The sequence below is a fragment of the Lynx rufus genome, unplaced genomic scaffold, assembly GCF_022079265.1.
Source record: "Lynx rufus isolate CCGP_SWC_20201006 ecotype Redwood Valley unplaced genomic scaffold, mLynRuf1.p SCAF_26, whole genome shotgun sequence".
Lineage (NCBI taxonomy): Eukaryota > Metazoa > Chordata > Mammalia > Carnivora > Felidae > Lynx > Lynx rufus.
Genome location: NW_025814841.1, coordinates 8,812,552 through 8,826,780, shown reverse-complemented (window position 1 = coordinate 8,826,780; position 14,229 = coordinate 8,812,552). Strand labels below are relative to the sequence as shown.

The 14,229-nt window shown below is 42.1% G+C and overlaps 1 protein-coding gene and 1 non-coding gene across 2 annotated transcripts; both read right to left on the bottom strand.

Moving 5' to 3' along the window:
* Positions 1-1,936: 1,936 nt before the first annotated feature.
* Positions 1,937-6,236, bottom strand: RPL30 (ribosomal protein L30). Its single transcript, XM_047089004.1, has 5 exons — positions 6,197-6,236; positions 6,038-6,089; positions 5,630-5,775; positions 2,768-2,898; positions 1,937-2,036 (listed from the first exon to the last, which is right to left on the bottom strand). The coding sequence occupies exons 2-5, from the start codon at positions 6,056-6,058 to the stop codon at positions 1,987-1,989; spliced, it is 348 nt and encodes a 115-aa protein (XP_046944960.1). The 5' UTR covers positions 6,059-6,089; positions 6,197-6,236; the 3' UTR covers positions 1,937-1,986.
* LOC124519091 (small nucleolar RNA SNORA72) lies at positions 2,212-2,343 on the bottom strand. The gene has a single exon (XR_006964000.1). It is a non-coding gene; the product is annotated as a small nucleolar RNA SNORA72 (small nucleolar RNA).
* Positions 6,237-14,229: the final 7,993 nt, after the last annotated feature.

The window sequence follows — 14,229 nt, the reverse complement described above, 5'->3', positions numbered from 1 at the left end:
GTACCCTGGTGTTGGCAACAATGTATCCTTTCAGGTACACCCCTTCACTAAATTGTAACTGGTCAAACTGGAGGGAAAAATAATCCAAAAATAACCCAAGTAGCTGCAAGCTCAATTTGAAAGGCAAAATTTATCAAGAAGAAAATAAGCACCACAAACTTCCTTAACCAAGGGCAACCATTTTTAACTAAGGAACAGACTAATGGCATTAGAGACCAGCAGTAGTCTGACCAAGCAAGTCTTATCTGACAGATTTCAAACATTTTAAACCACCTGGGGGATACCAGTCTCTGGATGTGAAGATAGGAGCACTTAAGAACATTTACAGGGGCACCTGGGTGTCTCAGTCGGTTAAGGGTCCAACTTCAGCTCAGGTCATGATCTCACAGTTCATGAGTTTGAGCCCTGCATCAGGCTCTGTCCTGGCAGCTCAGAGCCTGGAGCCTGCTTCAGATCCTGTGTCTCCCTCACTCTCTGCCCCTCCCTCACTCACTCTCTCTCAAAAATAAAACATTAAAAAAACATTAAAAATTTTTAGATTTTCATATCTCTGTGGCTGTTGGCCAGGAGATGCTACTTTGAAAACATGGGGTAACATTTGGGGGTGTCATTACAATATGGAAGAAACATGAGTAAGAAATATCCTGCAGTATTCAGCCCTCCACAACAAAGAATTATCCCATTGAAATGTCAGTAGTGCTCCCAAATTGAGAAATACTGAGTAACTGACTAACCAGTAAAACTAGTTGGTAACAGCTACTCTTCACATGGTATCCATAACATCAAATTCCAGACATAAACTAAAATTATGTAATGTTATCTTGAAAGAGACCCATTCCCCCTTCTACAAAACTGGGAACCTGACCCACCCATGGTTACCATAGCAATTAAAGCCTCAGGGGTGCCCGGTAGTTCAGTGGGTGATGTGACCGCTGCTCTGGTCACAATGTTGCAGTGCCTGAGATGGAGCCCCAAGGCGCTGGATTTCGGGCAGGCCTGCTTAAGATTCTCTGCCCCTCCCCCACTGGCATGCTCAGCTCCCAAAAGAAACAAAAAAAAGTCTTGTGACATTCCAGAGCATATTGACGGCCTCATCAAGGTCTCACTCATCTAGGTCTCACTCATCTACTACCCGGTTTTGGGTAGTACGAGAGTTGGATCATCTGAAGTCCAAATGATATGATACGGTTATTTCTGACACTTTTGCAGCCTTAGAGCACAGCATTGCATACAGTATACCCCACCAGCAACATTTGACTCTGTAAGTCAAGACATATCTACAGTATTTTTCCCTAAATTAACTCCTGAGAATGTTCCAAGGGAAATGTGGGAAAAGGGTTCCAATGGACATACATGGAAGACGTAGTATGCAGCTTCCTAAAAATCTGAACACCAAACACTTCACAGTGCTATCTTCCAGGAATAAAATTATATAAAACAAATGTTGGGCAACTGGATTTAGCACTTATTGAAGGCCTGGGATTATTCTGAGGGGCCCTAAGTACATTTCTTCTACCTGAACCACTACACACCCTTTGGAAAAATCCTTCTTCATTAAAGTTCAACAGAACTTTTCTCAGAATGAAAACATTTCGGGTGAGGATATTTCATTTAATCCTCTCTGCTACTCATTTGTAGATATAAGCTGCCTTATGAATTGCAATTCTGGTCAAATTCTGGGTATTGATCTTTGCTGCCTCTCAAACATATTCAAATAAAAAATGCCAACAATATTCCAAGATTGGAATCTCTTAAAAATCTAGTATAGGAAAGGAACTCTGCACTCCCTTTATAAAAAGGAAAATGGCAACTGAGATGTACAGCTATTAACCCAAGTCTTGCCACCATATCTAAATGCCTCATCCTCTCAAATTCTATCTTCAGGAAAATGTATGGGAACAGAAAGATACAAAGAAAATAACGGAAATGAATACAGTTTTTAAAACAAGCTCTAGCCAATTTTATTAACGAAAAATTTTACGTGATTTACTTTTCACCAGTCTGTTCTGGCATGCTTCGAATGATATCAGAATCACCTGGAAAATAAGACATAACAGTTTTACAATTTGTTTAATGGCAACTGGTAATCATCACATTGGCAATGGTTATCTTCAAAAGTTGTTACACTAGATTTGCTGTCATTTCTCAAGTATGATCAGATACCTAGAGTCACAGACATTTTCCACGGATGCATCATGTAAGTCAGACTTGGTTTATCACCAGCATTGATAAAACCAGACCTAGGGAAAGAACTAAGTCTGGGGACACATGCATGGTCTTAATATAGCGAATGTTTAGCCTGCCCTGATTATTACAAAATCAGAACAGCGAGAATATTCGCAGTCTTTTATGAATTAATTAAAAACTCCTAAGTTCTAAAATATAACATGATCTGTATCTGTAGCCACTTCTTTTTCTCAACTGAATCTTTATCCATCTGTCCTTAGGCAGCCAGTAAGGATTCCTTTCTACTATTTCATTTGATCCCTCCTCCCCCTTTATAATTTCACCTTTACCAAGGTCCTAAATTTTAAGGGCTTCAAACAATTTTCATAATCTCAAAGTAAAAAAACTTCATTTACACCAAGACCTATCATAACGTACTTATATCCGTTATCAATTTTCTGTGAAATAAAACTACAGGATATCCCTTGCCATATATCCATATTCTGAATATCTGAACCTAGTTAGCAAAGATATTTGTATACCAAAGAGTACTTGTAATTACATTCTAAAGGGAAAATTCTTTTATGACTTAAAAACATACCTGGATCAATAATAGCCAGTGTGCACACTCTGTAGTATTTCCCACACGCTGTGCCCAATTCAATATTATTGCCGCTGTAGTGATGGACACCAGTTTTGGCCAACATGGCATAGTATTCTATTTCAGACTTCCTTTGGTAAACAAAAGACAAATAAATAAATGCCATACCAAATGACTGACAGATTAAATGTTACTATTTCCCTCAGAAGTTTTAACTTCCAACAGTCATCAAATCAATAATCACCCTAAAAAAAGTATCATATCCATTAGCCAATACAAACCATCCTTTCCTTTGGTCTTTTCTAAGAAATGGGACACCCAGCAAATATCTTCTGAATACCTATGTTTAAGACCATAACTATGCTTATGGAAAAGAGGGCAGGATGTGAAATAAAAATATTTACTTAGCATTTACTACACATCAGACACTTTACATAATCCCACAATAACCTCTTAAGTAAAACATACTCAATTTTTTTTTAACTAATAGACATCCAGGCACAGATCAGTAAGTGGAGGTTCCAGAATCCAAACCTGTGTTATGTTTCAAAGATAAACTATTTCTGGAGGTGCCCAGGTAGCTCAGTCAGTTAAGCATTGGACTCTTGGTTTCAGCTCAGGTCATGACCTCAAGGTTTGTGGAGTTCAAGCCCTGTATTGGGCTCTGTGCTAACATCGCGGAGCCTGTTTCGGATTCTCCCTCTCTTTGCTCCTCCCCCACTAGTGCTCTCTCAAAAATAAATAAACTTTAAAAAATTATAAAAAAAAGATAAACCACTTTTATCACTCTCTGGTGCTCTGAATCCTAGATGGGGAATGATACTACTTACATAAACTTAACATTTCTGCGTCAATTGAGTAGACAAACATTAATGGTTTTACAAATTAGAAGAGTCCTAATGGAACCTTGCCACTACTCAAAATATGGATCCACAGACCAGCAGTAGTGTGGGTGCTTGTTAAAACCGCCTAATGTTAGAGGCACCCGGGTGGCTCAAATGGTTAAGTGTCCACTGACTTTATTTCAGCTCAGGTCACGATCGATCTCATGGTTTCATGGTTCGTGGCCCCTGGTAGGGCTCTGCACTGACAGTGGGGAGCCCACTTGGGATTCTTGCTCTCCCTCTCTCTAGCCCATTTCCTGCTCTTGGGCACTCTCTCTCTCTCTCTCTCCAAATAAACATTTAAAAAATTTCAGGGGCACCTGGGTGGCTCAATCCATTAAGCGGCTAACTTTGGCTCAGGTCACAATCTCTCAGTTTGTGAGTTTGAGCCCCACTTCGGGCTCTGTGCTGACAGCTCAGAGCCTGGAGCCTGCTTCAGATTCTGTGTGTGTGTGTGTGTCTCTCTCTCTCTCTCTGCCCCTCCCCCATTCTCACTTGGTCTCTCAAAAATAAACATTAAAAAAAAAATTAACAGGGGCGCCTGGGTGGCGCAGTCGGTTAAGCGTCCGGCTTCAGCCAGGTCACAATCTCGCGGTCCGTGAGTTCGAGCCCCGCGTCGGGCTCTGGGCTGATGGCTCAGAGCCTGGAGCCTGTTTCCGATTCTGTGTCTCCCTCTCTCTCTGCCCCTCCCCCGTTCATGCTCTGTCTCTCTCTGTCCCAAAAATAAATAAACGTTGAAAAAAAAAAAAAAATTAACAAAAAATGCATAATGTCAGGTCCCATCCCAAGCCCATTAAATCAGAACCTGCATTTAACAAGATTACCAGTAATTGTGTGCACATTCACGTTTGAGAAGCACTGATATAGAAGGTAAGCCTGAAGACCAAACCATGGGATGGGATGGAGAACAGAGCACTCCAGGCAAGCCAATTATGTACAGACACCCTATATAAAATGCCACGAGAAGGTTACGCATTACCACAGAAAAAACTCAATGCAGTGTAGCAGACTGATCACATGGCTTATATTCTGTACAGTCCAAGTCTCTTTAACTTATTTTCCATGCTAAGTTCAATTTCAAAACAGTGAAGTCAAGCAAAAACTTGGGGAACTAGGAACCTGTAGCTCCACAGACAGCCTGAGCTTTTCTTACCTTAGTTTTACTATACAGTAACAAGTTCAAAAAATGGGAATACTTTTTTAAAAAACTTATTTATTTTTGAGAGAGAGTGAGAGAGCAGGGGAGGGGCAGAGAGAAAGGGAAAAAATCCCAAGCTGGCTCCAAACTGTCAGCACAGAGCCCTATGCTGGGCTGGAACCACTAACCCACTAACCCTGAGATCATGACCTGAGCAAAATCAAGAGTGGACACTTAACTGATTAAACCACCCAGGCAGCCCCCAAAACGGAGTACTTTAAAAAAATTTTTTTTAATGTTTGTTTATTTTTAAGAGAGAGAGACAGAGCATGAGCAGGGGAGGGGCAGAGAGAGAGAGGGAGACACAGAATCAGAAGCAGCTCCAGGCTCTGAGCTGTTAGCACAGAGCCCGATGCGGAGCTCACGAACCGCAAGATCACGACCTGAGCCGAAGCTGGACGCTCAACCGACTGAGCCACCCAGGCGCCCCAAAACGGAGTACTTTTCAAGAATGACCAAAAAGGCATGACACAAAATACATGGAAAAACAAATTTCTGTGCTTCCCTCAAAGTTTGACGTTCCATGGTTTTTCCCCTTCTTGCCACACTTCTCCAAAGTACAAGCTTACAAAGAGAAAACATGATGGGGGGGGGGGTGGTTCAAGACCCAAACACCACAGAAGCATCCGTAAATTTTCTGCAGGTGCTCGCTCCTAAAACAAATTTTACATAAAGCTGAGTTAGCGCTACCCCGATTGCCGAAGCTTACACTCCTGCATATTCACTTCGATGAATATGCAGTGGACGATACACACACTCAAGGTTCCTTGGATTGATTACCTCAAGGCTGGGCAGTTGTTGGCGAGGATGACCAGTTTCGCTTTGCCATGTCTGATCATTTTCAGAGTCTGCTTGTACCCCAACACGTACTTCCCACTTTTCATAACGAGTTGGAGCCTAGAGTTGATGGACTCCAGCGACTTTTTCTACAAAGCAAACATTTAACACGGACCTGAAGGCCTTGTTTTTAACCATCTCAAAACAGAATCCAGCTTTTTGGAAGCTGACCCCTTTAAGAAAAACCTCCTAAGTCTAGGGTCCCAAGTCACTGAGAGGACCGCTCGATTTCCTCTCGGGTCCCTCCAAGCCAGTGAGCACGCTGTCTCCCCGGTGTGCTCAGATCGGCCCACCCCGGCCTAGACATTCCTCCACGTGAATCGGCTTCCGGCCCTGCCCCGCTTCACTCACCGTCTTCTTTGCGGCCACCATCTTCCTGCCTTAGGTGCGGGGCGGACCCAACCTAGAACATACAAAGGACAGGACAGGTCGTTTAGGATCAGAACTCCAAAGAGCAACTCACTGCGCTGCCAGTGCGGCCCGCACCTCGGCCCAGCAGAGCCCACTCACCAGAAGCAACCGCCAAAATGGCCGGGAGAGAGAAAGGAAAGAGTTCCCACAATGCAAAGCTCTTCACTGCAAAGCCGGGACGCCGGAACCGGAAGCAAGCCGCAAGCGGAAGGGGCAGGGCAAGAAGAGGAGGACTGCTGCAGGTTGCTGTTAGTACAGCCAGTTAGAGAGGCGGTGGCGTTCTGTACCTTCTCTTGCTGCGGGACTTAAAGCTGTGCCGGTGTGTTGCTCCCAGCTGCAGACTCGAGGAACGTCGAACGGGGCGGGAGTTAGAGAAGCCGACTGAGGGTGAGGCGGGAGGGGCGGTGAGAAGAGGCGGCTGGATTCACGGTCTTGCTGCCGCTGAACTCGTCTGTACCGAAGCCGCGGCTCGTGGGGAGACTCGAGGAAGGCTTCGGTGCGCCTCGGCTCCCGGGTCTACCTTCCCGCGTCAGTTCCGCGCGGGCCGAAGCAGCTGTGTGCCCTCCCCTGTCTTCGCCCAAGTTGCCGGCCTCTCGGAGAACGGTGGCGCCCCCGCGCTGGCTTCCCCAAACTCACCTCTTAAGTGGCGGTGTTAGTGCGACCTTGTAAGCTCAATTTGCAACAGAGAGCAATAAACAGGTCTAATTTAGAAATCTTTTTGTTGTGAACGTTGGACCTTGATATAAATGTCCAGTGAAGGATCATTCAAAATAGGAAGCACAGAGCTTCCAAAATGTACCAGCACCAAAAATGTAAAATCGGACCAATAGGTAAGCTGTCATTATGTGTCAACTTTTAGGAATCAGGAACAGTCACAGTTGCTCAAAGACCTGTGAACAAGGATATTTATTTTGGTATTATTTTTGATGGCAAAGGAAATCAGAAACATGCTCATCATTTTTTTTTTTCTTTAATGTTTATTTTTGAGAGAGAGAGACCGAGACCGAACACGAGCGGGGAAGGGGCAGAGAGAGAGAGGAAGACAGAATCTGAAGCAGGCTCCAGGCTCTGAGCTGTCAGCACAGAGCCTGACTCTAGGCTCGAACCCACAGACTGCAAGATCATGACCTGAGCCGAAGTGGGATGCTTAACCGATTGAGCCCCCCGGGCGCCCCAAATGCTCATCGTTCTGTATGTATGTATATATGTATAATATATAATGTATATATATAAACAAACCAATACATGTGTTTGTATATGCATACAAAATTCAAGTCTGGAAAGCTAATCATCAAAACTCACCACTGGATAAGATATGAGAAAAGTGGGTGATGAGAGGACATTTTTTACCTTAAATATTTCAGTACTACTTGAATTATTTCACAGCATGCATTATGTAAAGTTCCTTATTAATCATAAAGTGGTGATTTAAATAGATCTTGTGAAACATCAGTTATATCTGAAAACAATATTTCTCAAAGAATGGCTCCCAGATCACGTAATTCAGAATCACCTTGAATTCTGACTCTTGGACCCCACCCAGGTATGTGGAAGAAGTGTTTGGTGGGGCTTGGGAATCGTTTTAATAAGCAGCCTCAGTGATTCTTATAAATACTAGAATTTGAGGAGTAAGGACCTAAAGAATGAGGGGCGCCGGACTGGCTCAGTAGGTAGAGCATATGACTCCTCTTGGTCTTAGTGTCATGAGTTTGAGCCCCATGTTGTGGGTAAAGGTTACTTTTAAACACACACACACAACTGAAGAATGAGATGGGCAAGTTGTTTTTGAGGCACGCCTGCTTAGGTAAAGACATAAACTAAATTATGAAGCCTTACACTTTTATACTGAGCCCTATATTTTCAAAGCTTTTTAATACTAACTTTCTCCCAAAGTAATCAGGATAGAGATCACCCCCATTTTAGAGATTAAATGATTAAAGTACTTGATATGACTTTCCTGGGGTACTTTTCATTATATGTTACCAAGTTTCTGGTCCTTACTATATATGTCCTCTCTATACTTTAAAGAAAAGCCTGGGGCGCCTGGGTGGCGCAGTAGGTTAAGCGTCCGACTTCAGCCAGGTCACGATCTCACGGTCCGTGAGTTCGAGCCCCGCGTCGGGCTTGGGCTGATGGCTCAGAGCCTGGAGCCTGTTTCCGATTCTGTGTCTCCCTCTCTCTCTGCCCCTCCCCCGTTCATGCTCTGTCTCTCTCTGTCCCAAGAATAGATAAACGTTGAAAAAAAAAAAATTAAAAAAAAAAAAAAGAAAGGCCTTAGTTGCTTTCTTCCAGGGATCTTATTATTTTGAATTGGAAGACAGAGAAGCCCAAAACACTTATGTATGAAACATGACCACAAAATATTTGAGAATTCTTCCTAGGGGATCTTAATGGATTTTGCTGTATCTCTATGGAGACAGATTTAGGTTCTTGGTTTTTGTTTTTCTTTTCTTTTCTTTTTTTTTTTTTTTTTTTTTTTTGGTTTATTTTTGAGATAGAGTGCAAGTGGGGGAGGGACAGAGAGAGAGGGAGACACAATCTGAAGTAGGCTCCAGGCTCTGAGCTGTCAGCACAGAGCAGAACAAGGGTATTGAACCCACAGACCATGAGATCATGACCTGAGCCAAGTTGGACACTTAACCGACTGAGCCACCCAGGCACCCCAGGTTCTAGGTTTTTCTATTTAATATCTGCATGACTTGGGGCAAATTGTCTAAAGGTTCTAAGTCTCAGTTTCTTCATCAGAAAACTAGAATAATATGTCTATTTCATAGTATTGTTGCGAGGATCACAATAAATGTAATGGTGTATAAAACATCTAGCATAGCCCATAGTACAGAATAAATGGGCAGTGAATATTAGTTCTCTTCCTCAATCCAACTCCTACCTCCCCAACCTCCCCAACCTCCCCAGCACAGCCACCCCCCCCATACCTAAAGTCATTCACAACATCATAAAACCTATGCACTAGGGGAAGAAACACTTGCAATACAAAAATGACAGTCAAATCTTTTGGCTCAAGAAGATTTTATAAAATTGTGGCACCTGGGTGGCTCAGTTGGTTATATATCCAACTCTTGATGTCAGCTCAGGTCTTGATGTCAGCTAGGTCTTGATCCCAGGGTCATGGGATCCAACCGCACATTGGGGTCTGTGCTGATGGTGCGGAGTCTGCTTAAGATTCTTTCTGTCGGGGCACCTGGGTGGCTTAGTTGGTGAAGCATCCAGCTTCAGCTCAGGTCATGATCTCAAAGTTTGTGGGTTCAAGCCCTGCATCGGGCTCTGTGCTGACAGTCTGGAGCCTGCTTGGGCTTCTCTCTCTCTCCTCTCTCTACTCCTGCCCTGTTTGTACTCTCTCTTTCTCTCAAGTAAATAAATTTAAAAAGATTCTCTCTCTCTTTCCCTCTGTCCCGCTCACTTGGTCTTTCTAAAATTAAAAAATTTTTAATTAAATTTCCCACCTTTGTATTTTATTAGAGCAGAAATTGGCAAACTTTTTCTATGGAGTCAAATAATAAATATTTTAGGCCTTTGAGGCCATATGTTCTACGAGGCAACTACTCAGCTCTGCTGTTGTTTCACAAAAGCAGCCATAAGCAATATATAATGGCTGTGTTCCAATGAAACTTTATTTACAGAATCAGGCAGCCGGCCAAATTTGGCCTGCAGGCCATACTTTGCTGACCCTTGTGTTAAAATATTACTCTTACTATTATTAAAAATGGGTGCTTTAAGTCATGTCCTCATTCTAAAGAGATGTATGTTGAAGTATTTACAGATGAAGTGTCATGATTATCTGCAACTTATTTTTGAATTGCTAAAATAAATGTAAATAAAGTCCTAAATGAAGGTAGACAGTTGGGTAGAGCAAATGCAGCAAAGTGTTAACAATTGTTGAATTTAAAGTGGAGGGTATTTAGGTATTGGGTGTATTATTCAACTTTCTTGAGTTTGAAAATCATCATACTAAAAAGTTGGGAAATATATATGCTTTAAGAAAGGACTTTGCCATTAGATATTATTTTGTTTTTTTCTGGATGCCCATCTGTAGCATTTCAGAGTGATTTTGAAAAAATACCAACAGGTAAATGTGACAGAATAGAATTAACACAAGGCTTTGGATTTCCATTCACCAAAATCGCTGCTCCAAGATTCTGAGAACTCTGCAGGCACCTGCATTCATTGTGCTTTTGGTTTATACTTGCTATGGGAATTAAAAGTGACAGGCTGCATTCCTGGTTAGAGCAAATACTAACAAGTTCTTGTGATATTCATTGGTTCAGTACACTGGCCCATCCCCTTAAGCGGTTAAAACTATCATATTCATTATCATCGCTATTACTTAGTGTCCAGATTAGGAAGTGGCCCGTTAATACAGGTGACCCTTGAACAACTCAGAGGTCAGAGGCACTGACCCCCCACATTTTCAAAAGCCCATTGTATAACTTTTGACTCCTAAAAAACTTAACTACTAATAGCCTCCTGTTGACCAGAAGAGCCTTATCAATAACATAAACAGTCAGATAATGTATTTTTTATATTCTATGTATTATATACTATATACTTACAATAAAGTAAATGAGAAAAGAATATGTTCCTAAGAAAATCATAAGAGTAAATACATCACAGTTCTGTACTGGGGAAAAAAAAATCCACATATAAGTGGACCCTTCCAGTTCAAATCAGTGTTGTTTAAGGGTCAGCTGTAACTTGGAACTCTATTTGTCTAACTCAACCTTCACATTCTTAAGTCACCCGGACATTAAACATGCTCAGAAATCTGGTGAGGGAGGGACAGTGAATCCAAGTGAAAAGATCCTGTAAACTGAATGAATATTGGTGACCTTTTGACTAACTAAACACACATAGACCAATATAAGAATTCTGAACCATTAGAGGACAAAGGGGAATGAATGCTACCTATTCCTCTGCACCCTTTCTGCCTCCACAATAATAAGGAATCCAAAATATTTCTTCTGTTCCCCTCTCTGTTCAGACTAGGAATGCTCCAGACTGCACTGGATTAAAAATAAGCCAGGGAAATGCTTTCTCTTTTTTTTTTTTTTTAAACCATTTTTCCATCCAAGGAGCATAGGTTTTTTATATTCTTGGATACAAAGAACCCAGAATACTTCATTCACTATTTTACTCTAGAGGGGTGACATTTTAGGAAAGTAGTGTCTATAAATGTCTTTGGATTATTTTATATTTCTTAGAGTCCATTTTTGAAATTTTAGTATAAATGGGGTTACTATGTTTCTACGTGTCCATAATAACATTTTACATATTCAGTAATTTGGAAAGCCTTCCATGTACATGTACTTTTATCCTTAATAAAGCTGTAATACACAGATTGACACTGATGTTTTTTGCTTTTAACTGGAACTTAATTAATACTATACATGATGTAACTATGTCATGCAGATCAGAAAATGTCACTGATTAGCTAATGAAGAAATAATAAATGCAAATTTGTGACATCAAAACATGAGTATGTCAAAGAAAAATGATAAAAGGACTCCTTGGAGGTGAAAAGACTTATGAACTATGCTTTCAAGATACAACTCAATCAAGGTACTATTAGCATTTAAAATCGCAGTATCAGGTATGTTCAGGTATTATCAAGAATAAGACAGGACAGGTAATTGCTAAGGAGACTAGTCATGGAGAGGGGGAGGTAGGGTAATCATTGTTTATTAGTCTAGATACTTAAGTTGTGAGCAACAGAAACAAACTAGCTCAGTTAAGCATAAAAGGAAAATTATGTTGTAGTTTACCAAGTGAACAGGAAGCTTGGAGAGTAAGACCTAGATGTGTGCATACTAGTCATGGGAGAAGCAGTACCATTTATCAGTCACTGGTTCAGAACACTCTGCAAACCACAGGATAGCACTCCAACCTTCAAAGGGGTTTTATCTTGGTTGGTGCCATAAGGGAGTGTTTACTGTGCCCTTCCATCATCCTATGGGTTTAGCTGCTTCTGGCTATTGAGGTAGACGAGAAGACCAGTAAATCACATAGAAATTAACCTATTACATTACTTGTCTCATAGTAAAGTGAGTTATTTAATAAGATACACCGAATGTATTGTCTTGGTGTGTAATGTCTTGATGATACCATCCACTAATGGATGGTGCTGCCAGGGGCCCGAAGTGCAGGAAAAGCAAACATAATCCACTGTCTATTAAAATAAAGATTTTCTGGTGCTTCAAAAGAGGTCTGATCACTCTTTCACAAGGTGGCTGATAGGTCCCCTCAAATTATAGGTGCCATTTTGGAGGCTTACACTTGGTTACTCTTACTGCTGCTGGCAAACTGGGCACTTACCCAGGGAAACCATGTTAAGTGGAGGAACATGGTATTGAGCATATATATGGCTTCTCTCCCTGTTCTTAGAGCCATTTTATTCCTGAGTTCATTGAGCAAGACTTGAGGTGGCTCATGAGAAAGATTTTCTAACATCCACAGGACACCTGATTAGTATTACTCACCTGATTATAAAATGCTTCCTCTGAAGAAAAATGGAAGAGACCACGGCTTGGCTGACAAATTATCTTCAAGGAAAAGTAAGATACCCCAGTCAAAAAATAATTGATGGGGAAAGGAGGAAACTTAACTGGGCTCAGTAAGCATGAAAACATTAGGACTCAGAGAATTTCAAGTTAGTGTTCATATTTAACCAATCTTGGGGCACCTGGGTGGCTCAGTCGGTTGAGCATCCGACTCTCAAATTCAAATCAGGTTATGATCTCATGGTTCGTGGGATTGAGCCCCGCATCAGACTCTGTGCTGACAGCACGGAGCCTGCTTTGGATTCTCTCTCTCTGCCCCTCCTCCCCCTCTTTCAAAATAAATAAATAAACTCAAAACAAAATCTGTAAGTTATTGCAGCTCTTTTGAGGAAGAATGGAGTTTTGAAAAATTTCACTAGCTAAATAAAATTAAATGTGACTTTAACTTACAAAAGCGTCGGCTGGGGGCGCCTGGGTGGCGCAGTCGGTTAAGCGTCCGACTTCAGCCAGGTCACGATCTCACGGTCCGTGGGTTTGAGCCCCGCGTCGGGCTCTGGGCTGATGGCTCAGAGCCTGGAGCCTGTTTCTGATTCTGTGTCTCCCTCTCTCTCTGCCCCTCCCCCGTTCATGCTCTGTCTCTCTCTGTCCCAAAAATAAATAAAAAACGTTGAAAAAAAAAATCAAAAGCGTCGGCTGAAGTGGGAACCTGCTCTGGACTGACTTGTGTTCCCTCCCTCCCCCATTCATATGTGGAACCCCTTACCCTCAATGTGACTCAATGGGGAGGTAGGGTTTAGGAGGTAGTTAAGGTTAAATGAGGTCATAAGGGTGGGGCCCTAATCTGTTAGGGCTGTGGCCTTATAGGAGGAAGAAGATTCCACCCCAACCCCTATGTGAGGACACAGCGAGAAGGTTCCCACCTGCAAGCCAAAAAGAGTTCTCACCAGAAACCAAATTGGCCCGTACCTTGATCTTAGACTTCCCAGGCTCCAGAACTGTGAGAAATAAATATGTTATTTAAGCCACCCAGTTTATGGCATTTTGTTAGGACAGCCCAACCTAACAGCCTTTTGATAGCATTTATATAAGACATAAATATTCCCCCAAATTTTGGTCTATTCTGCCAGGTCCATTCACATACCTCTCCCCCTAAACTTCCTTTCACTAATCCTGTCAATTTACTCAGGGACTTGAAATCCAGCCAAATCCTTAGCCACTCTCAAAGTACTTCTCTTGGGACATGGTAACCCTGGATAGAAGGCTAGAAGAGTCATAATATGTATTTGTAATGTTGTAAAGTGTACTTCCTCAAAGACACCCAGTCTCCTCCTCACTGGAAGGGATTTGTGAATTGATTGCTGGGGTGGCCTAGGCTTTGTTGGGCCTGCACTGCAGGAAGGAAAGAAAGGGGAAAAGTGAGAAGAGAAGGGAGCAGGAAGGGAGGAGAAGGGGGGATAGAGAAGGAAGGGAGGGAGACCTCTAAATACACTGTAGAGACCATAGCTGTGTACCCCTATGGCCCGTGTAAGGAAATATGCCAAATTTCAGGCAATTTGAGCATCCAAATCAGTAATGATGGTGTTATGGTCTGAATCGTGTTCCCTCATTCATATGTTGAAT